The sequence below is a fragment of the Lemur catta genome, chromosome 20 (genome assembly GCF_020740605.2).
Source record: "Lemur catta isolate mLemCat1 chromosome 20, mLemCat1.pri, whole genome shotgun sequence".
Lineage (NCBI taxonomy): Eukaryota > Metazoa > Chordata > Mammalia > Primates > Lemuridae > Lemur > Lemur catta.
This window is the reverse complement of record NC_059147.1, coordinates 12880439-12903433: the sequence shown is the minus strand read 5'-3', so window position 1 is coordinate 12903433 and position 22995 is coordinate 12880439. Positions and strand designations below refer to the sequence as shown.

Sequence of the window (22995 nt, the reverse complement as noted above, 5' to 3'; positions counted from 1 at the left end):
TTTGTGTACCTGTCAATGAGCACAGTGCCTGATAAAAGGAGGTGCTCAGCTCGCCATTGCTTGGGTGGGTGGATGATTCATTCTCCATGTATCTTTTTAAGTCTCTGTTGTCTCTGAGTGTGTGTGTCCATATATTTTCCTGTGCCCTTGGTTTTTCTTGTTTTTCCAGCTCTACTTGTTCTGGTCCCCAAGCAAGCAATGATGCGAAGACTAACCTTTGTTGCTGAAGCAACCAAGGACTTAAAAGCTAGGTAGAAAGGAAGGTTGGCATCCTCACTTAAAGGCTTCCCTGAGAGGCCCATCTTTTGTCTCCTCGTCGTGAGTCGGTTCTATGGAAAGTTGCAACTTCTCTGCACCCATGCACCTGTGCCCTACAACGGACCCCTGGCTGGGGAGGATTTCACTTTGGTGGCTTGAAGGATGGAGGTTTTGGCTTCATAAACTGCCCTTTCCTATAGAACTGGTACCAAACTCAGACTCAAAGAGGCTCATGTGAATTACCTCATCTACTGCTCAGTTTTCACTAAGTGACAGGACAAACTCGAGTCCTGGAATATAAAAATAAATGAAGGTGAGGTGAAGAAAGCCAAGTCCCTGGCATTGGCCTCTCTGATGGGCCCTCTGTCCTGCCTGCTTGTCTTGTCCCCAGCTGTGATCCAGCCATAAGTCTCAGAAGACTGAGGATGGTTGAACCAAGTAGTCTTAAGTGACAACTTTGCAGTGGTTGCTTAGGATACATAAAGATTAGAAGATAAGAGGAAGGAAACTCAGGGGACTGGGAGACCAGCTATATGCTCTTGAGACCCCCCCCCAGCCAAGGAAGAAAAGACCCCCTGAGGACGCAGTGCAGAGACAGGTTTCCTTTGGGGGATTTCAGGATCCTTTGAGGGATACCCAGATTCACTGTGTGTTGCTAAACATGAGAAGTGGTGAATTTAAATGTTAATATTCTTGTGCCACCAAGTACTCTTTTAAAATATAAGCACATATGTTTTAAAGGAAAATTACACACTTTACAATTACTTCTTTAGCTTCCATTGCAATTTAGTGAGTTGATTTTGTAAAGCTCTGAATAAGAAATCTAAGATGGAAATGACTAGAGAAAGAAATTGATCTCAAGGTGAGTTTATATGTTGATGCTTGTTTGGTTTTGTTTCCTCTCAATAATATCCAGACAGTGGATGCATTTCGGGAAGATCAGTTTGCTTTCATAATTCTTCACAGATGTACAATACTTTATGCGTTACAAAGCACTTTCATGCCTATTAGCTCATTGGATTCTCACAGATATTGATGTTAAGGGTCTTTGGGTTTCAAGTAGTAGAGAGCAGCTCTAACTAATGTAAGTGAAAAAAGGGCAATTTTTAGAATCTCAAAAGGAGTTGAACAACTGTATGTATTTATGGTAAGAAGAGCTAGCTTCTGTAAGAGTAAGCCCTGAAATCTCAATGCTACAGTGAGACAAAAGTATATTTCTCACTCTGATCACAGTCCAATTCAGTCTGCAGGGAAGGGAAGAGTGCTTTGCTCTACCCAGTCACACAGGGACCCAGGCTTCCTTCATTTATCTGCCATCATAGTCAACCCCTGGCCACCAAGGTCACTGCAGAAGGGGAAATAAGAGCCTGACTTTTCCCAACACCCCTGTTTAAAGTCTCCTGCACCCCCTTGAAATTCTCCAATTGCTCTATAACACTTAGCCCATCTGAAATTATCTTGCATATTATTAGAATGAAAGCTCCATGAGGGCAGAGACCCGCTTTATTGACTGGTGTATCTTTACTGCCTATTACAGTATCTGGCATAGAGAGAGATTTTTTTTTTTAACTTCTAAATGAATCAGCAAGTGAATAAATGTCACGTTTCTGGTTGTCACTGTTCAAAACCTGAGGCTTGCAGATGAGACCCTTTGGCCCAGCTTGGATCAGAAATCACCTCTACTATAGTCAGCTATGGAAAAGAGGTACAAGCACGACGATTAATGGGCCACTGCTATAAACTGGGGCAGTTTCTAAAGAAAGGAAATAATTGTGAGCCTGGCAGAGACCCTAAAACTTTGCTATTAAAAAACGTGGACCAGTAACATCAACATCTCCTGGAAGCTTATTAGAAATGGGTCTTAGGTCCCACTCTAGGGTTAATAAATAAAAATCTGCATTTTAGCAAAATCCCCAGGTAATTCCTGAGTACAGTAGAGGCTCAGAAGCACTGCCTTAGAAGTGCTGTGACTCAGTAGTAGCACCACAACGTTTCTCTGAGGTGGCTAAGAGAGTTCTTTCAATAGTCCCACGCTCCACCTGGAAACCAAGTGAGGTTAAGTGACTTGCTTAGGGTCACAGAACAAATAAACGACAGAGCTGGATTAAAAGCCAAAGCTTCTGACTCTAAATCCCTCTACACTCCATGTTGTTTCTACTGTGCAGCTCTATCTCCTGGGCAAACCTGTTTTCTCTCACTAATGAAAAAAAAATTAAAAGGGAATAGACAGAAAAAAATTGAGCTATATTTAAATGGAGGTTAATGGCTTCAAGAATTGACTTGTTTTAGAAAGGAAAGCAAGCATTTGTCACTTACAGTATGTTTGATAAAATGTTTTTTCCCCATTACATATTAAAGAACTCTCCAAGCAATATAATGAATGTTCATATTTCATTTATTCAGCAATTAAGCATCTTAACTTTCTTTTATAAGCATTTATAGCACTTATTAAGAAGTATCACACATCCTATTTGGGTCAATGCTTTTGCTTTTTCCTTTTAAAAACTTTTTAAAAATCTCATTATTATTACCCATGCCTCTCTTAGTACTGATTAAACTAAGTGTTTAAATAGTGCTGATTAAATCTACATGTTATTTTTGAGTGTCCTGGCCAAGGGCTCTCACTGTTTGGGGATCAAACATCTGTAGCTCTCCTATGACACAAGGGATGCCCTGAGACAGTGAAGCTTATGTTTGCTACTTCTGTTCCTTAGTGTTTTCAGAAACTGAGGAGTCCAGATACCAATTTAATCAGGTATCTTTGGGTTGAGAATCATAGAAAGCCATCACAATATAGATAAATCAAAGGTAGGAAGGATTACCTTCTGTAACCAGAAGTTCAAAAGGTGGATATAGCTTTAGGACTTCAAACATCGTCAGACCTCTGTCATCTCATCTCTCAGCTCTGGATAGAGAGAGATGATTATAGAACATATCAGACAGATGTGGTTTCCCCGAAAGAAGGGATTTGTAGCACAGACCAAAGAACATATTCACTACACCGACAAACAAAACCAGTTTGTGCTTTGTGGAAGACTGTTGGTTGTTACCCAAAATATGTCTTTTCCTTCTTCCATAATAATGGTGTTTTACTAACACATGACCATCCAGAATAAAAACTCCACTTACCAGCCTCCCCTGCAGCTAGGTGTGCCCATGTGGCTAAGTTTTTACCAATATATGTGAGTGGAAGTGATGTGTGCAATTTCTGCATCACATGCTTGAAAGGAAATCCATTGCCCTCTTTTCTTTCTTCCCAGGGACTGAAACCCAGTTTTGTCAGTAACTCAGGGTCAACCCTGTACATGAGCATAGGGCCTCTAGGGAATATCGGAGCAACAAGATAGAAGGAACCTGGATCCCTGAATGGCCTTGTGGAGTGGAGCTGTCTCACCAGTCTCACCAATCTAGATTACCTATACTGTTATTTATGACACTATCTCTTTTTAATTGAAATTTTAATTTAAATAATTATAGATCATATGTTGTTGCAAGAAATAATACAGAGAGCTCCTGTGTACACTTTCCTCAGTTTCCCCCAATGATAACATTTTCCAAAACTGTAGTATTACAGCCAAGATATTGACATTGATATAATCCATAGATCTTAGATTTCTTGTTTTACTTGTACTCACTTGTGTATGTACGTGTCTGTGTTTAGTTTCTCTAGAGTGTTATCACATGCATAGGTTTGTGCCACTATATTTTGAAGGTTTGCTTTTTTACAGCAGTTTAGCCTTTATACTAATACAAGATAGTAGAACAGCATGTGCCATGAAAGAATAAAAAGAATATTGTATTGTGGGGGTTTGGGTGTGTCTTAATCCATTTGTGTTGCTAAAAAGGAATACCTAAGCCAGGCATGGTGGTTTACGCCTGTAATCCTAGCACTCTGGGAGGCCGAGGCAGGCGGATTGTTTGAGTTCAGGAGTTTGAGACCAGCCTGAGCAAAAGCGAGACCCATCTCTACTAAAAATAGAAAGAAATTATATGGACAACTAAAAATATATAGAGAAAAATTAGCTGGGCATGGTGGCACATGCCTGTAGTCCCAGCTACTCGGGAGGCTGAGGCAGGAGGATTGCTTGAGCCCAGGAGTTTGAGGTTGCCGTGAGCTAGGCTGATGCCACGGCACTCTAGCCCAGGCCACAGAGTGAGACTCTGTCTCAAAATAAATAAATAAATAAAATAAAAGGGAATCCCTGAGACTGGGTAAATTTATAAAGGAAAGAGGGTTATTTGGCTCATGGTTCTGCAGGCTGCATGGTGCCAACATCTGCTTCAGGAGGGCTTCAGGCTGCCTCCACTCATGGCAGAAGGTGAAGTAAGGCTGGTATATGCAGAGATCACGTGGTGAGTGAGGAAGCAAGAGAGAAGGGAGGGAGGTGCCAGGCTGTTAGAAACAACCAGCTCTTGTGTGAACTACTAGAACAAGAATTCACTCATTACCTGGCAGACAGCACCAAGCCATTCCTGAGGGATTGTCCTTTGGACCCAAACACCTCCCATCAGGCCCCACCTCCAACACTGGGGATCAAATTTCAGCATGAGGCTTGGAAGAGTCAAATATCCCAACCAGAGCAGCATGAAATGTGTTGGGACTGCTGATGGGTTGCTTTTTATATTTCAAACATCATGACATATAATGATGGTTGTAAAACTGTGAATACTAAAAGCTGTTGATTTGGACACTTTACATGGGCAAATCTTATGATATGTGAGTTACAGCTCAATAAAGTTGTCATTAAAAAAAGATTACACCTACAACAATGTCGATCTCATTCTCATTTCAGTGTTGTTTGAGTAGGAGAGGGCAGGATGACCTATTACCTTGGACATGCCCGTGGAAGTGTGTCATGGGTGGCAAAATCAATGTGGGTAAAAATTTAGGAGTCACTGCCTCAGAAAAATAAACATAATTCTCTTGCTCCATTATGATATGATATGATAACTTTGCTCCTGGGATCCTCCTCTCACCTTCATTTCTCTCAGGGCAAGGAGAAAAATGCACAAACCAGTAGGGAAAGTGAGGTTTGAATAATAAGTGGTATTCAATTAACTGCATTGAAAATTGAGAGTCGACTTGTATTAATTTTCATGATCAAATTACTTCATTTTTTCTCTCCTCTGACTGCTAGGGTAATTTTATGCCAGAATTATTTTAGTCATTCTAATTATGCATGCACCAATATTTAGTGGGTGTTTACCTAACCCACAGCATACCCAAATGTTTTTGCTCCCTCAGAGACCATGGTAGTAGAATATAATATTAATAGGTGGTGCACAGCATAGAGATGAAGTTCCTTCTATTTCTTCACCCTTGTTTGTAAAGAATGTTCAGGTGGTGTTTCTTGGAAAGCAATGTGTATGCTATTCATATGCATCTACAAAACTAAAAGCAGTACTATGAATGCAATGGGTTCGTTATATGATACTAAAAGCAATTCTAGCACAGATGTTTCATTAGGTATTCAGTTATGTAAGACAAATTAAAATTTACCATTTGTTTAGACTTTTCTTTTTGCAAAGAACATTTCCTCTCTGTCACGTGTCTGAATTTCTGTCACTGACAGTATAGCATATGAACTTTTCTTATAGAATCCTTTCTCCTTTAACTGCCACTCCTGTACTTCGCTCTGATCTGTCATCTCCTCCTCCTCCTCCTCCTCTTTTTCCTCCTACTTCATCTTCTCCCCTCCCTTCTTCTCTATTGTTTCTTTGGCTCTTTTGTATTTTCCTCCCAGCACCTAATGGACTAAAACCCAAGATTCAATCTCCAGCCTTCTTTTCTTTTACATCTACACCGTCTCCCTAAAAGAACTCTTCAATTCTTTTGGTTTCAACTCTGAACCCTAGGCGAATGACTTCTAAATGAGTATGAACTTGCCACTTCCATGTGTCTAGTGGGAATGGTCCAATTTCTCTTAACCTAATGTCTGGAAGTGGATTCCTTATCTCCGGCAGTCCCTGGCATTTTGACACCTCCCTTTTTCTTCATTCTCAGATTAAATTTTGCTTTGCCAAATCTTTTGGACTCAGTTTCTCTTTCTGTTCCTTTTGCCCTTTGCCTGTTTTCCTGATGGCCTAGAATAACACCTCAGCCGGTCAGCAAGTTAATGTTGACAATCTGCAAGGTTTAAGAATCTCTTAGACAATCCATCCTGAGGCCAGACCACAGCACTGCCTTCTTGCTCCCTCTTTCCACTCCCATGGTCCAGAGACACCTTGCCCTGCACCACTCCTCCAAGTCCTGTAGAATGACATGAGGCTGAAAGTGAGCCTCAGGTAAGAAAGTAGGACAAGAAATGGGACAATGCAGGCGTGGGCTTGGGGACCAAAGGCACCACATGGACCACAGAGCCTTGGTCCATAGCACCACGAGTCCATGGGAAACCTTCCTGCTGGTATTTTCTCTCTCTCCTTCCACCTTGGAAACTTGGAAAACACCAGCAGAAAGGTTTCCTGCCTATAAGTGGGGCGACCATGTACAGTGGCTAGAGACAAACAGGATGCCACAGGCAGTGGAGAGGTGGGGGAGAAATGAGCTAGGTAGGGGAGGGAAGATCCATTTCAGAATCTCTCCTCTCTGTGGATGCCAAGGCTTAGTGCATGGCACCTGACATAGACTCTTTTTTTTTTTGAGACTGTCTTACTCTGTCACCTGGGCTATAGTGCAGGGGTGTCATTATAGCTCACTGCAACCTCAGACTCTTGGGCTCCAGCAATCCTCCTGCCTCAGCCTTCTGAGTAGGTGGGACTACAGGTACATGCCACGACGCTAATTTTTCTATTTTTAGTAGACACAGGGTCTCACTCTTGCTCAGGCTGGTCTTGAACTCCTGAACTCAAGCAATCCTCCCACCTCAGAATCCCAGAGTGCTAGGATTACAGGCATGAGCCACTGCTCCAGAACAGGTTTAGTTCTTATACCCTGTGACCATAGGCTTTTAGTATGAAATTTCTTCTGGATTGAGTTAACATTTTAATTATTGATCATATACAACAAATAAAAAGACTACTATTAATAAACATTTTATTAATTATTAAATATAAAAAATAAAGTATTAATTAGGTAGATGTGACTTTTTCACATTTGTTCATGTATCTGTAGATGAATGCTACTTATTAATAGAATAAGACAGGGCTCAGCATGAATTCTATTGCTTTTTTAATAGATGTATCACTGAGGATTCTCATCCATAGAGGTGAGTAGATGGGAATGGAACCAATTTTGAATATCAGGGTTACTAAATTTTTTAAAAACCCATCAATATATTTCATAATATTAACAGATCAAAGAAGAGAAGCCATATGATTGTATCCATGAAGAGGAATAAACATTGGACAAACTTCAACATCCTGTCATGATAAAAATTCTCAGCAAATTAGGAATGGATGGGGTACTCAATTTTTAAAATTCCTTTTAAGTTATACGTGCAAAATTAAATTTTATGCTCAACTGACAACTAGGTTAGGTTCTTCAATTTTCCTGAAAGCTGACAGTGGGAAACAATATTACTTGGAAAAGAATTTATTATTCAATTCTTTTCAATTTCTGGAAAGTAGACCAGAATAGGTTTAAATCTATATCAAACAAGTTTTAATTATACTTGTTATTCTTTTACTCAGAGGCATCATGTTTAACCAGGTGTACACAGAGTTGGGTAAATCAAAATAATGTTAATGTTAATTTCAATATAAACACAATACCATGAATGTAATATTTTTGATAAAATGCTTTTATATTATGTGTCTTAAATATATTTTAAAACAACTTTGTAATTGAAGATTTAACTCATTCACATTATGGGAAATATTCATAATCTAATTGGCAAAGCCATTCCACATTGTCAAATCAATCAGCCAAATCAAAGTATTTGAATTCTTTTTGAGTTATATGCCCCAAATTATATTTAACCATCAGTTGTTAGAAAAAAAATATGAGTTCATATTTCAGTTCCAATAAACATGTTACCAGTGTACTCATGACAACCATTTCATTTTTGATAGATAGACAGACAGTGTCTTACTCAGTCTGGGTTGCTATAGCAAAGTGTGAGAGACTGGGTAGCTTATAAACAACAGACACTTGTTTTCACAGTTCTGAAGGCTAAAGTGTGAGATTAGGGAGCCAGCATGGTTCTGGTGAGGGCGCTCTTCCAGGTTGGAGGCTGCTGGCTTCTTGTTGTATCCTCCAATGGCAGACAGAGGGCAAGAGAGTTCTCCGGGGTCCCTTTATAAGGGCACTAATCCAAAGTTTCCACCTCCAAATACCATCACATTTGGTTAGGATTTCAACATATGAATTTTGAAGGGCTGCAAACATTCAGTCCATTGAAGACAGAGCATAAAATTTGTTGTTGCCATGAGTTTGTTATTTAGATCATTTCCACGGAAAAACTCAGAGCATGAGTGTGAGGGGGCCAGGTGCATTGAGCAGACAACATTTGAACAAAGAATTATAGAAGGTGAGGGAATGAGACAAGTGGACAGGAGCAAAGCCCCAAGGCAGGAGGGGTCCTGTGTGTTTGAGGAGCAGCAAGGAGGTCCTTGTGACTAGAACGGAGTGAACGAGGAGACAGAAGTCAGAGCCGTGGTCCGTGAACTACAAGGGCCAGGTCATCCTTATGGCCATTTAAGGATTTTGGCTTTTACTTGGGGTGAGATGGGAGCCTTTGCCAGGTTTCAGCAGGTAAGTGGCAAGATAGGACTAAGGTTATACTAATAAAAACATTTTTCTGTTGCTGGATTAAGAATGGACTGTAGGGAGATGAGGGGGGTCCTATTGGAGGCTGTTGCTGCAATCCAGGCAGCGGGTGATGAGGACTCGGAATTGGCTGGTAGCTGTCGACAGGTCAGAACTTGTCAGGTAGTGGACGTATTCTGAAGGTAGAACCAACAAGATTTCTTGATGGACTGGGTGTGTGCTGAGTCCAGGAGCAGAGTTGAGGGGAGCCCAGTGCTAGTGAGCTGTGCCACTGGCAGGATGAAGTTGCCCTCTCTGAGATGGGGAAGGCTGTGGGCAAAGTAAGGTTGGACCATGCAATATGTCATTGGATTTAGAGCCCACTCTAGTCCAAGATACTTAATTACACCTGCAAAGACCCTCTTTCTCCAAAGAAGATCACATTCACAGGTTTCTAGAGCTAGGATATGGAGGGACATATCTTTTGGTGGGGGGGGCCCTTTTCATGCCACTACAGTGATGTGAATACTTCTTCCATCCCATCCATCTCTCCCACCCCAACCTCCAAGCCGCTAGAGATAGCTTTACTGCTATGAATTTTGTTTTTCAAATAGGCAAGAGAGGTTGAGTTGCACATGGAAGTCAGAATGATAGAGAGAAGGAGTGGCTGACAAGAGGCAGAAGGACTCTGAGAAGGTAGGTCTCTAGGAACTTGGAGAAACCTTGGCAAGGCTTCCCAAGGCCATGGGATTGGGAATTTGAGCCCTCTTATCTGGATCCCAAAGTTTAGGAGGTTCCAGCAGATCTCTGGGTTATAATGACATAAAGTATGATCATACTACATATTCTACTTTGTAACCTGCTTTCCTTGCTTAAAAAATATTGCAAACATTTTCTCAAGTCATTAAATATTCTTCAACAACACGATTTTTAATGGCCGCATAGCAGTCCATCAAGTGAAAGTACTGTAATTTATATAACAAATCCTTTATGGTAAGCCATTTAGGATGTTTCTACATTTTACATATGATAAATAACACTGAAATGAACAACTCTCTTTATAACTCATTGTGTGCATCTTTGATTATTTTCAAATGGGCTCATTTTAAATAACCATGAACCATGAATTGCTATGTTGTGATAGCAATTTCTGCTCATTGTTTTCTTTATGAACTAAAACTTTTCTTCAGGCAAAAAAATGGAAACGAAGTTCCCGAACATCTGGCTTATGGTGTAATTTGCTTTTGGTATTCAGCTGTGCTCCCAAATATTGAAACGTCTTCTTTCTAATAGACTCATCCTCAGTTTCATCTCCCTTCTGGAGATACAGATGCAAGTGTGTTTACTTCTGTGAACCTTGGCCTGGAGCTACGACTTTCAGCACCAAAGTTGTGCATTAGTTGCCGTTAGCTCTTATTTCTCAATCTGTAAGACCCAAGAAGAAGGGACAGAAACCAGGAAGAATTTCACTGCAAGAGTTTTCATTGGGACCAAAAAGACTTGTGACAATGGCTGTCAGTGAAAACTGTGATATGCCAGACATTTTGCGCAGACTGTCCTTAAAACCATAATATGAAGTATGTATTGTATTATCATCTCCAATACTGATGAGCAAGCTGTGGCTCAAAGGGCCAGCCACATTGTCAGTTAAGTAGCGGAGTTGGAATTCCAACTCAGATTGGTCTAACTCAGAGCCACCATGTTGTACATTAGCAGGGCTCCCATATCTTTGAATTTTGAATGCTGGCAAGATTTCAGACCAAAATTGGGGGAGTCACATAGGCTTGCCGACTTTTAATCTTGTCAAGTAACAACCACTAAACTGTGATCACCTGTCATCACGATTTCATATACAAAAAGATATCTGAATGCCAAAAAGAGGAGGAAGGCTATAACCTCTGACGAAAGTCCTCTAAATGAAATGAATTCAAGATTGTCCTTACCGATGATCATCATCTCACCATGGACCAGTGGAAAGCAGATGCTGTCTGCAGAGCACATTTAAGAACTGCTTCCAGGAGTCATGCTGTCATCACCACCTTGACAGGATGGGTGCTCTGGCTTGGCCGACCCACATGGCAGGGGGTACAAGGCCTCTCCTCTGCTGCTGGAAGAAGCAGGCAAAACATTCAGCCTAGTGCTAACAAGGTGTCCGTCCTATCACCTCCCTCCATGCAGGCTAGAATTCCTACACTCTGATTCTTTCCCAGAGTGAGGAAAGGAAGGGGAAACAGTGGCTATACAATTCAAGAAATTTAAGAGGAAGAGTAAGGAGAGACAGACAGACAGACGCGTGGACACATGGGCAGAGAGATTGTTATACATGTTGATCCCTTAATGGATTTATGAGACATAAAGCTATGTAGATGGAGAATACTTGTCAGTATCAAAGTGGGTAGATCAAAAGAGAACTCAGTGATCTTTCAAGTTGGCCTTTTACTAATGCTACTGTTGTATGTGTGATTCATCAAGTATGGGAGGCAAGGACAGTGTTTGCAGGAGTACCCCTCACTCCTGAACCTCTCAAGGGCAAGGAGCAGTCTGTCTCTCCAATGTTAGTATCAGCCAAGAATGAACACTTAGTAAATAATTGATGAATCAGAAAATAGACTAAGACCCAGTTATAACGTAGATTGGCTACTGTTTAATTTCAATAGATTTCCCCACCTTCATTGCTTCATTCTTGGGTTTATGGTCGTAGTGCCTCATAAAGGCAAGGTTGGTTGAGTCGGTCTGCACAGATAGAAAGGTCACAGGGAAGGTAAAGAACAGGCAGGTCAGGACGGTCTGACCCGTCAGGAAGGGTACGGTTCTTGAAGTCAAATATTATCGAATGAGAGCACTGGACCACACACCGCACTTAACACTTGACCAGCGTCCACCTCACCTCCCCTCACTCGATCCTCCTAATGCTAAGGGAGAGATTATTCACATTATCGCCAGTTCAGACTGCACAGCTCAAGGAGGTGTGCAGCCGCTGCGCTTGCAAGCTGTGATGGAGCAAGCATGGAGCCCACATCAGCCTCCTGCTGCCTCTGCACCAGCAGCTGTGAGAAGGCCTCCTTGCTGGCCTCACTCACACACTCACACACATTCACACAGAGACACGTATGGATCCACTTACACACATATATACATGGCACATGCACACACATACACAGTGCAGGCACATACACCCCCCAACAGACACACATAAACCGACAGACACACGCGCGCACACACACACAGACACACACACTGCAAAAGCCCAAATTTTGATGCTTACTGTCCCTAGGGTTCTGGTCAAGTATTGTCCCCTCTCTGTTCCTCGAATCCCTCACTGCAAATTGCAAGCTTAGATTAAATCAATGATCATCTGATTATGTGCCCAGAAGCCACAGGGTCCTGTGGTGGCTCCTTGGGGCTGCCGTGGGGTGAGGGAAAAGCCCAGCACGATGGCGCCCGCAGCTCCACCCAGCTTCAACAAACTTCCCTTTGTTCTTGTACTTCCTATTCCACTTGATTGTTTCATTTGCGCAAATGGTCCATGGCTTAGAGTTTGGAAGCAGAGTGTCGAGCTCCAGAAAACAAGGTCAACCAGAGGAAGCTCTCCAGGGGCAGGCATGGCCCAGGGGTCTCAGTGACCAGCGCTCTGGCGTCCCTTGTTTCACACGGCACCGTCAGCCCCTCTTTCACCGCACTCCTGCCCCCCAGCTGCCAGGGAAGGTCTGTTAGGTGCAACAGCCTTGTCTTGCCAGTGCTGTGGGCGGTTTGTGGACAGGATAGTCAAGGGAGGTGCAACCTGTCCCAGTTCACCTCTTTCTTCAGGCCAACGCAGTGGCTGCCCTGTTATAACAGGTTTCTTCGAAGTCAGAGTCCCAGGCAGCAGCCCAAAGGGAGCTGCTGGGGTTGAAGGGAACTGGGGGTTGCTGGTAGAAGCCAGACCTCCCTGGACCTGCCGAGAGCAGCAGGAAGTGCTTTATGAGAAATGCAAATCCCCCCAATGCCCTCAGAGACAATGTAGACAGTTGTGTGTGAAACGTTAGGAATCCAGCCTTAAGAAAGAGAAGGAAGGTCCCAGAAAGCCCAACATTTGGAAATATTCCGGTTATATATCTGTGTGCATATGAAGCTAAAATTACCACCAGGATAGTAGAGGAACATTTCCATTGTTAAAAGTTGGAATTCTAAAGCTCCTTGGTGGGAAGAGAACTACTCCATAATCTGTGCTTAAACCTACTTGTTCAGACTGAGCAAGAACGAGACCCCATCTCTACTAAAAATAGAAAGAAATTATATGGACGGCTAAAAATATATAGATAAAAATGAGCCAGGCATGGTGGCGCATGCCTGCAGTCCCAGCTACTCGGGGAGGCTGAGGCAGAAGGATTGCTTGAGCCCAGGAGTTTGAGGTTGCTGTGAGCTAGGCTGACACCATGGCACTCTAGCCCGGGCAACAGAGTGAGACTCTGTCTAAAAAAAAAAAAAAACCACTTGTTGAACTTAAAGAACATGCATGTACGTGTGTATGTGTGTGTGAGATTGTGTTTGACTTTTCCATCCTTAATGCTGCTCCTGCTCCCCTGCTGTGGCCCGTGCTGAGAGGGCAAAGGCATGTGCCTGGTAGCAAGAGCAGAGATGAAAATATCTGGAGTTAGCACGTCACTTTCTGTCCACAGAATCTATTCCTTGCTCTCTAAGTTTTGTGAGCATGAAAATCTATATGAGTTGTCCTAAGAGCAGAGCCCTTTACCCTCTCTCACCTTACATCTTGGTTCCCAATGGCAACCCATTGTCTCCTGCCATTTGGTGACAAAACTTTCATTGCTCTGTGATGTGACCTGAAAAATGAGGACAACTTAGAAAATTTCTCACAAACTTAAATTTATGTAGTGTAAGAGACCACATTTTATTCCGAAACGATGTCCATTTTTTAAAATATCTTTCCTTTTGTAGACTGTTATAGTTGATTTTCTCTTATACATTCTAGCTTGGCAAAATAAAAGACTGGGGACTCAATATGTATCTATCACCCTTTAAAAAATTTTACTGATCTATAAAGTGCAAAGTTTGGGAACTACTGACTTATGTAATTTCATTATTTATTGCAGTCCACTTATCTGTTTACAGTCTCAGGAAATTATTAGCCAGAATCATGTCAAAGGTTTTCAAGAAGAATAAATACACAGGAAGAATTTGGCAGCCTAGAAACTGAAAATACCAAATGTTACTAAAATTAAAGACAGGATATCTTCCTCTGTGATGCCAAAGTCCAGATATGAATTTTATCTACAAACACACTTGATGTCACGGACACATTCATGAACTAATTATTCTAAAAAATGCTTCTAAGCTCTGAAAACCCCACACTCCCAATTTTTGTCTTATTCAAAGAAGGAAAGAAAATGTCTTCTGAACACCACAGACCAGAGGTGAAACCAACTCGCATTGTGGGCCTTACAAAAAGAGCAGTGTGAGTAATTTTAGAAAACGAAGTGATATTCACTAGGAATTAACATGGCTGACATAATTAAGTCAGATTAGCTGGCTTTTACATTTTGATAGAATTACTACACTGATGAGTAGAATGAATAGACACAATGATTTTGACAGAGTCACTTTTGATATCATTGTTGGCAAGATGAAAAAGGTTTCCAGTGGTCTCACACAGCTGTAGCGCAGTTGCCTAGTTACCGGCCTGTCTCCCTGACTGGGCTGTACACTCTGTGAGGGCAGGAATCTCATCTGTTTTATCCACTGTTGTATTTTCAGTATCTGGCACATAGTAGGAACTCTGTAAATATTCAGTGAATGAATGTTTGATTCAATGTCTTGCTTAAACACTCAGAAAACTCCATGGAAGTTATGCTTCTTAGATTTTCTCATGACATGGCACCAGGAGGGTTGAACAGTGGGCTTAATCTTAATAACATGAAATTTAACAAGGTTTCCACCTTGATACAAATAAAATATCTTATAAGGACAGGGAAACTGAGCCTTACAATAAAGTGTAAAAAAGAGTTAAGAACTTTTCTTCTGGTAATGACAAGGTAATTAGGATCAACTCTCTTGTTCAGAGTTTATCCAATACAAACATTGGGAAATGATATAGAGCAACTGGAACTCTCATACTCTACTGTGAGTTGGTGTAATCATTTTGGAAAAAAAAAATTGGTACCACAGTTGAATGTGTACATATACTATGAATGCCACAATTCCACTCAGTGACTATACCCAGGAGCAATGGATACATATGTACCTCAAGAAATGTTTATAAAAATGTTTCTAGTAGCACTATTCACGACAGCCAAAAATGCAAAAAACTCAATTTTCCATTCATATAATGGAGAAATAAATAGTGGCATATTTCTACAATGGAATGCTCTACAGCAGAGGTTAGGGGACGGAAGGGGAAGGGGAGAATGAAGCACTATGGCGCCTGCCGATCGGCTTGGGCCTGTGGGCTGGGAGGTGCCCTGTCCGCAAGAGGCTCTCTGCTCCTTGGCGGCGGCCGTCTCTGGGCTGGTGTTGGCAGGTCTCTCCCACCACTCAGGAGCCCACCCGCAGTCCGAGGCGCAAGGGAGGGGAAATCTAACCGCTCCACCTACCCTTGTCGCTGGTCTCCAAGCCTCTCCGGGACATTTCTCCTTCCAGTTCTCCTCTGCAACTTCTTTCCGTGGAGTCTCGTGTTGTTTCAGGCACCCTTCCTACCGGCCCTCATCCCATCTGTTTGTCTGCCTGTTTATTTTTTTTTTCACTTTCTTCTAAAATCTGTCTTTCTTGCAGAGACACTCTGGCTGGCGGTTTTTTTTCTCGTCCGCCATCTTGCCCCCATCCCTAGAATAGTTTTAGATTCACAGAAAAATTATGAAGAGAGTACAGAGAGTTCCCCGTCTACCCATACCCGTTTTCCCCTATTGTTCACATCTGACATTACTGTGGGACATTTGTCACAACTAATGAGCCAGTATTGATACACAAAGTCCATGCTTTATTCAGATTTCCTCAGTTTTTACCCAATGTCTCTTATCTGTTCCAGGATCCCACGCTACATTTACTTGTCATGTCTTCTTGGGCTCCTCTTGGCTGTGACTGTTTCTCAGAATTTCCTCGTTTTTGATGACCTTGACAGTTTTGTGGAGTACTTGCTGGGTATCTTGTAGAATGTTCTGCAACGATAAAGGTGCCGTTTTCATCATATTGTACTGTCAACAGGATTTATCATGGTCAATAGGGACTTTGGTCACCTGGCTGAGGTAAATGTTTGCCAGGTTTCTCCACTGTGAAGTTATCCATTTCCCTGTTTTCATGCTGTGCTCTTTGGAAGGAAGTTACTATGTGCAGCCCATATTTAATGGAGAGCTGTGCTCTCTGTCCTTGAGGATCTCCATGGAGTATCTAAATATATGCTATTTATAATTCTTCTGCAAGGAAGTCATGTCTCTTTTCATCTATCCATCCATCTGTCTAATCTGTCTGATTATTTATTTATCTCGATATGGACTCCCGGATATTTACTTGTATTTCACACAATTTCTCCACGTGTATTATATCTTACTATAAAAACTTAAAAATGACATGAAAATGCCTACAGAACTGCAATTTTATTCGATAACAAACACCCGTGGGAGTCAATAATAGGACACTACTGTTAAAAGAGTGGATGAGTCTTTGGATATAAAAGTAAAAATGTAGCTTCAAGGATAGAGGAGGTGACAACCTTGTTCTATTCTATCCTGTTTGCACTGTACTGAAAATATTGTGCCCAGTTCTGAGCATAGTGTTTCAGGGGAGATGTAAGTAATTGGATGCCATTCTAAGAAAGGCCATGCTGCTAAGGGTCCCTGAAGCTCTATGCAATAAATGAGATCTGACTTAGTTGGAATTAATGATAATTATGGAGTTTAGACATTTTCAGCACACAACATTTCAATTACAGAAAAAAGACTTGATCTAGCCCCAACTTCTGGTTGTCTTCTCATGATATTTTCTGCCCCTCGCTGTGTAAAATAGAGAAATATATAATATACAATATTTACACAATTGTAATTGAACACTGAAAACATTAGTTATCGCCCAAATGCTCAAAAAGCATAACAAAACTTGTGTTGCCAGCAAGATCACCCTCATGTCCCTGAGATTATCTGCTATGACTTGTGCCATCCTGTCTGTATCTTGAACTTTGGGTCACTATGTCATTCTCTGCTTGGTGAATCACACCATCACCATGCTATACTCACCGTAACAAAATATTGTTCATTTATTGCAACAACATGATTTTAACAACGTTTGAGCTCCTAAAAATGTGGCTGTTTCAAGCACTTAGCACCAGATAAACCATATTCTACCATACATAAGGGGCAAATAACTTTCTAACATCTGTAAAAAATAGAACTAAATATCCTCTGTGTGACTTTAAGTGGGAAAGGAAGACAAATGCCAAGTTCAAGCATGGCCTAGAGAATTTTCTGATACCCGAAGCCATCCTGACCTGGAAAGCCAGCCTTCAGAGGCAGTGAAGTGCCTGTTCCCGGAGGTGTTCCAGTAACGGACAAGATGACCACTTGGTATAGATGTTACAGAGAATCCCCATTTCAGGTGGGAAATCACTTCTTCAAATTCCCGTTTAAACTCAAGAGCCACAAGAAAGTATACAATTGAGGATTTTCAGCAATTTTTTTTTTAAAAAAAACACACTGGGGAGTCCTCTCCTTTGGATAAGATAATCTTGTTTTCAGAAGGCACTTTCAAAAAGGCCCCTGTGCTGGCAAGGGAAGTAGCACAGTGACCCACTGGCATCATTAGCAAGAACAAGGTGATCCTATTGGCTCCTTCCCTTTGGAAAGCTGACAGCCTGGACACTGGCCAGGCAAGGGTGGTTTCAAAAATAGCTTTCAGAAAAAATGGTGGGAACAAATACTTAGTTCAACAGGATGGAGGGAGTCCTCATTCAGAGGCAGCTCTCAGATGGACTGACCCTGAGGTCCTCAAGCAAAGAGCTGAAGACATTCAGGGCTCTGAAGGGGTTGGGCTGGTCATCACCTGGAGATTCTATAATTCCGTGTGCTCCCTAATTGGTAAAAAGCCTTCCTCTCCACCACCATGCACCCCCACGAGTCGCTGCTCCTATGACCGTTCCCTTTGGAGCACTGGGTCATCAACTCTGCAAGGTCAGGAACTGGGTCCATATTATTCACTACTGAATTTCCCCAGGGCTGGTGCAGAACCGGCCACCTAGAAGGCTCTCAATAAAGTCGTGCTCCTTCCTGATTCATTCAATAAATATTAATTACGTACATGCAATGTGCCAGGCACAGGGCTAGGCATTTGGTGACCAGTAAAGGGAAAACAACAACAACAAACAGATAAGGTCCCTGCCCCTGTGAAGTTTATGGTCTAGTAGGGGAGACAGAAACATTTGTTACAATGAACAAATTGAATACATAATTGTGAATTGAGCTAAGTGCAATGAAGGGAATGAATAAGGAGTGATGATATAAGATACTTATCTTGTAGTAGAAGGTGGCATATAACAGAAGTCTGAAGGATGATAAGGGGAAGAGCCATGTGAGGGACTGAATGAAGAAATAAATGAATAAGGAAGAAGCTGGCAAAGACCTCTCTCCCTGCCCAGAGGAAAAGGGCTGAGAGGCAGTGAGTGCTACCAACAATGAGGAAAGTGGCTGCCATCCATGAACACCTATCAGTGCCAGCCACAATGCGAGAATTATGTAATTCGTTTTTCAAAACAACCCTAGGGAGCAGGACTCCTCCACCCCTATTTTACAGAGGAGGAAAACTAAGACTCAGGAAGGGCGGGTCATTTGCTCAGTGCCTCACAGCTAGTGAGTGGCAGAGCTAGGATTCTAACTCAGTTTAAAGTTCATGAGACTTTAAAGCTCTTAAGCTGTGCAGCTCCTTCCCCATCAGGGGCCAGGAAGCACCCTTACCTGGACTTCCAGGAGGTCCTCAAACGAAGAGATGAGGACATTCAGGGCTCAGAAGACGTGGCTTTTCCCAGCAGCATTTACCCTCTTCTTGGGAGCCCCAGGATTGAAAGTTCTAGGACATAACTTCTAACTGGGAAGCCACATGGGCTGCCTCCAGGGGAAGAGTCGCTTTATCTCAGGTGGGCATGCACCTGTCAGGAAACCCACACAGGTGTGCTCGGCCAGCCTAGATGTGGGAGTCATTGACAAAGTGCCAAGACCCCTAGCAAAGAGCCATAACTAGTCCTGCATCCCCACCTGGGAAGCTGTTTATCGACCAGAGGTAACTGACAGATTCCTCCTGGCTGGTGAGGTCACAAGACTTGTGAGAGGTGTCCCTTTCCTTGATGGCACACGGCTGACAGGAGGGCATGGGGACTGTGGGGAGAGGGAGAGTTCAGGGCTAGCCAAAGAGAATTCCAGATCCTCACCCCTGAGCTTCTTGGCCTGCAGCCAACAACATCTCCCTGTCTCAGGTGCCCACATGGCTGGAAGGGCAGACAGGAGTTGCCATTACCCTGCATGAGACTGTCACAACTGCTCTGCCACCCCGGCCACAGTAGCACAGTATGGTTCACAGGTATGGTTCCCACCCTGTCTCCCTTGGGTCCTGAGATAGCCCTGAGCCCAGGTGGGCTCTGCCTCACCTTTTATAGCTGAGCTGGTCAAGGGCGGTGACTCACCACGGCCCAGCAGAGGTCAGAAGCCGGCCTCCCTGATGCCCTCTCTGAAGCTCTATCCACCTCCTTCCACGATGTGCCGGGGGGCGCGTCCCTCCCCAGGCCCTGCCTCTCTCGTGCCATCCATGATACACGTCCTCACCCCTCCTCCTGTCCCTCAGCCACCTTCAGCACATGTTTTGGGACAAGTCTATATTCCGTTGTTCTTTATTCTTCTCCTGTTTAAGAAACATGAATTGTCAGCATTTATGAAGCTCTTTCTAGAGTTCCAGGCAGGGTGTGTGTTATTATTTTACAGACGGAGAGGCAAAGGTCTAGGGAGGTGAAGTTACTCACCCAGGACTACCTAGATAGTAGGTGGTAGAGCTTAGATTGGATTTGAATTCAGGAAATCCAACCTCAAAGGGAGAACATTTATTGTCTCTCCACCTCTGCCACCACCCAGTCTTTCTCAGAATTCTGCGTCCCTCCTGGCTGGGCACCTGGCCCGCACAGGGCCCGCTGGGAGCACAGCTCCGTCTCAGGGGTCAGCAGGGTGACCGGTGGTCCATGTGGCACTGCCACCGCAGAGTGCCTGTTTTTGAGCCAGTTAGTCATGGCTATGGGGCTGGATCCACCACTGGAGAGACTTATTCTCTCTCAACCTCACTTTCCCCTCTGTAAACTCAACATAATAGTATCCACCTCAAAAGGGTTGATAAGGTTCGAACGAGGTGAAAGTAGGAAAGGACCAGCACCTACTGTAATGATTGTTTTTTATTGTTTGCCTAAACCAGGAAGTAGAATAGAGTGCTCTGAGATAAGGCTGCTTGACTCCACTGCTGTGTGATCCTGGGCAAATTTCTTAACCTCTCTGTGCGCTAGTTTTCTCACCTGTAAAATTACTATAATAATAGAACCAACTTCATAAGGATATTGTACTCAAAGAGAATGAGCATGTTGATGGCTGAGTCTCAGTGAACAAAGGCTGGCATAGAATAGGCTTTCAATAAAGAGAATGAACAAATAAGTAGCTAAACACAGCCTCTGCCACAAAAAAGCATCAATAGATATTGGCCGTTATTAGTTATAGTGTCATTGTTATTATCTCTCCCTGGTGTATCCCCCGCTCTGGCAAGACCAAAACAGTTTCCATCTGCCAAGGAATACTTTCCTCTAGTTTTGTATTCTCTCTCCATCCAATCCTTCAGCCTGCCTCTGTTGGAATCGCTAGGAACCTGAGCACGTGGACTAGATTGGTGATGCCTTTCCCTTCCGGAATCTGTCTTCCAGACTTCACTGATTGCCTGGCTTTGTAAACACACACACACACACACACACACACACACACACACACACACTCCCCAGTCACCAAAAGAGCTGACAGACACTGCAGGCTTCCGAAGAAAACAGTTTTTTTTTCCTGTGAGCTAGAGATTTTGTTATTCTCTGTTCAGTTTGAATTCTGTCAATTATTATCCAATTACTCATCTCTCCAGAGGTGAATTGCATTTAAAAAAAAAAAAAAGGTGTGTATCTGTGGCTGTGTGTATGTGTTCTGTATGCAGGGGGTGGGAGGGGAGTGATTAAATAGGAAGTGCCCTGGTATTTATGTTGACGTGCACACGGGTTTAAACTACCCCACTGGGAATATGAGCCTGTATGATTTTTCTTAATCCATGCTCAGCCAGAGGGTGCTGGGGCTGCTTTCTCCCCTCCCTTCTTGCCTCTCCGTTCTTATAACTCAGGCTGCCTCCAGCCAGGCTTTGCCCACTGGACTTGCTGGTCCTGAGCACTTGAAGGTGCAGTGAGTTGCTGAGAATGGGTGACTTTTCTTCTGAGATGGCATGGATCTTCCTGGCTGTCCTTGCAGTGCTAGGGGGGACAGTTCTCTGCAAATACAACAGAAGCCCTGGGCTGGTGCAGGGAGCGATCTGCCTCGCAGGCCTCTGGGGAGGGGTTTACCTGCTCAATCTGTCCCTCTGCTGCGGCTTGATCCTTTCCTCCTTGACATGCTTCCTCATGTATACTTACTTATCTGGCCAAGAGTTGTTACCTGCGGATCAAAAGGCAGTCCTGGTGACAGGTAAGCAGACGGCGCTGCAGTTCTCGTGGAGGGCGCGATCTGAAACTTGCTTTGCTTTAGCAGGACTTTGCCAAATTTGGCTTAAACAGAAAATACTTGGCATGGGGTAAACGAAAGCATGTACGCAAGTGTGTGTTTTTCACAACATTGTTCTGGCTCATCTTCTTTAGGAGGTGCGCTTGACGCGGCTGGTGGTGAGAGGGAAGCGGAGGATGACTTGCACCTAAGCAACGATTTTGTTCATTTCTCAGGAATCAATATTAATCAGTGAAACTGCAGTATTTCATCTGTTTTGTTGTGCCCAGGGACATCCCATAGATTTCTTTAGGCTTAAATAGAATTTTGTTCTGAGATGAGTGTTTAGCCAGTTTCTGGACCTGGGCTCCACTTCCCTAGGTATGCAAGAAAGCTCACTAGCTTGGTTCTCCTTGTCCCTTGCTGGTTTTGAAATTTTGAAGGGACTCACTCGGGTTGCAGTTTGCCTGGCTACGGTCAAGAACCTGGTGTCCTGTCTGAACCTTTCCTCCTCAAATCTGTCATCAGACCTCTAGAGTTCCTTAATTGGATCAAGTTGGCAGTGTGTCCAAATCTACTTACTCGTTAGCTGAGCTGCCAGGGTTTCCCCTTCTTTTGTGTTTTTTCCCCCCCTGCAAGTGTGAGATCAAATTAAATTTCTTGGAGTTGTAAAACTGGTTTGTTTGGTTATGAAGTCTGAGCTTGGGCAGGGCTCTAATTAGGATTACCCAGAGTTATCCTAACTCACAAAGCCCTGCCAAGATAAGGAAGGACATCAGTTGCAGATCATTTGCTGAGAGATGGTTACCCGCCCTCCTCGGCCAACTACTATGGGTGAAGGCAAGCATGAGTAGTGGTTGGCAGAAAATCAGGACTTTTGACAATTTACAGAGAAATGCACTCTAAGGTGACTTTTTCTAATTTTGCCTTTTGCTTTAACCCAATAACAAAACTCTTTCTTGTAATGAAACGCAAGTTGGTGCTCCTTTGAAAGTGCCGTGGAAAAGAAGCTTCTTTAAATTAATTTTTAAAAAGTTTAAACGTAGAAAATGTAGGCAATGAATGGGATGTTTATCTACATGAATGTATGATATCACCTGGAATCATGCGCCTGTGGAGACTGGCTGGGTGTTTCCACCTTTTCAGAATTCTCGGAAGGCTTATCGCCCTGGTGACAGTCGTAATACAGTCTTAATTGTTCTGTTCTGTGCACAGTAGCAAGCACCCATGAACTTCAGAACAATTCCATGTAAAATTTATATTTTGTACTTTTCCATTTGTGGGAAGGAAGACAGAACAACTAAGCATATTAAAACAAAAAGC

The 22995-nt window shown here is 43.0% G+C and overlaps 1 protein-coding gene and 2 long non-coding RNA genes across 3 annotated transcripts in view; 1 reads left to right on the top strand and 2 right to left on the bottom strand.

Annotated features, from left to right (window-relative positions):
- Positions 1-7913: 7913 nt before the first annotated feature.
- Positions 7914-15568, bottom strand: LOC123625112. The gene is made up of 4 exons (XR_006730356.1): positions 15532-15568; positions 13687-13764; positions 10888-11048; positions 7914-9141 (listed from the first exon to the last, which is right to left on the bottom strand). It is a non-coding gene; the product is annotated as an uncharacterized LOC123625112 (long non-coding RNA).
- Positions 15569-15893: 325 nt separating this feature from the next.
- LOC123625047 lies at positions 15894-21713 on the bottom strand. The gene is made up of 3 exons (XR_006730343.1): positions 21628-21713; positions 19560-19810; positions 15894-16092 (listed from the first exon to the last, which is right to left on the bottom strand). It is a non-coding gene; the product is annotated as an uncharacterized LOC123625047 (long non-coding RNA).
- The window catches only part of HSD17B2 (hydroxysteroid 17-beta dehydrogenase 2), a 49322-nt gene continuing 47509 nt past the window's right edge, over positions 21183-22995 (top strand). The window contains exon 1 of the mRNA XM_045533246.1: positions 21183-21657. Coding sequence (XP_045389202.1) covers positions 21393-21657 — 265 coding nt within the window. The 5' untranslated portion in view covers positions 21183-21392. The remainder of the gene's footprint in view (positions 21658-22995) is intronic.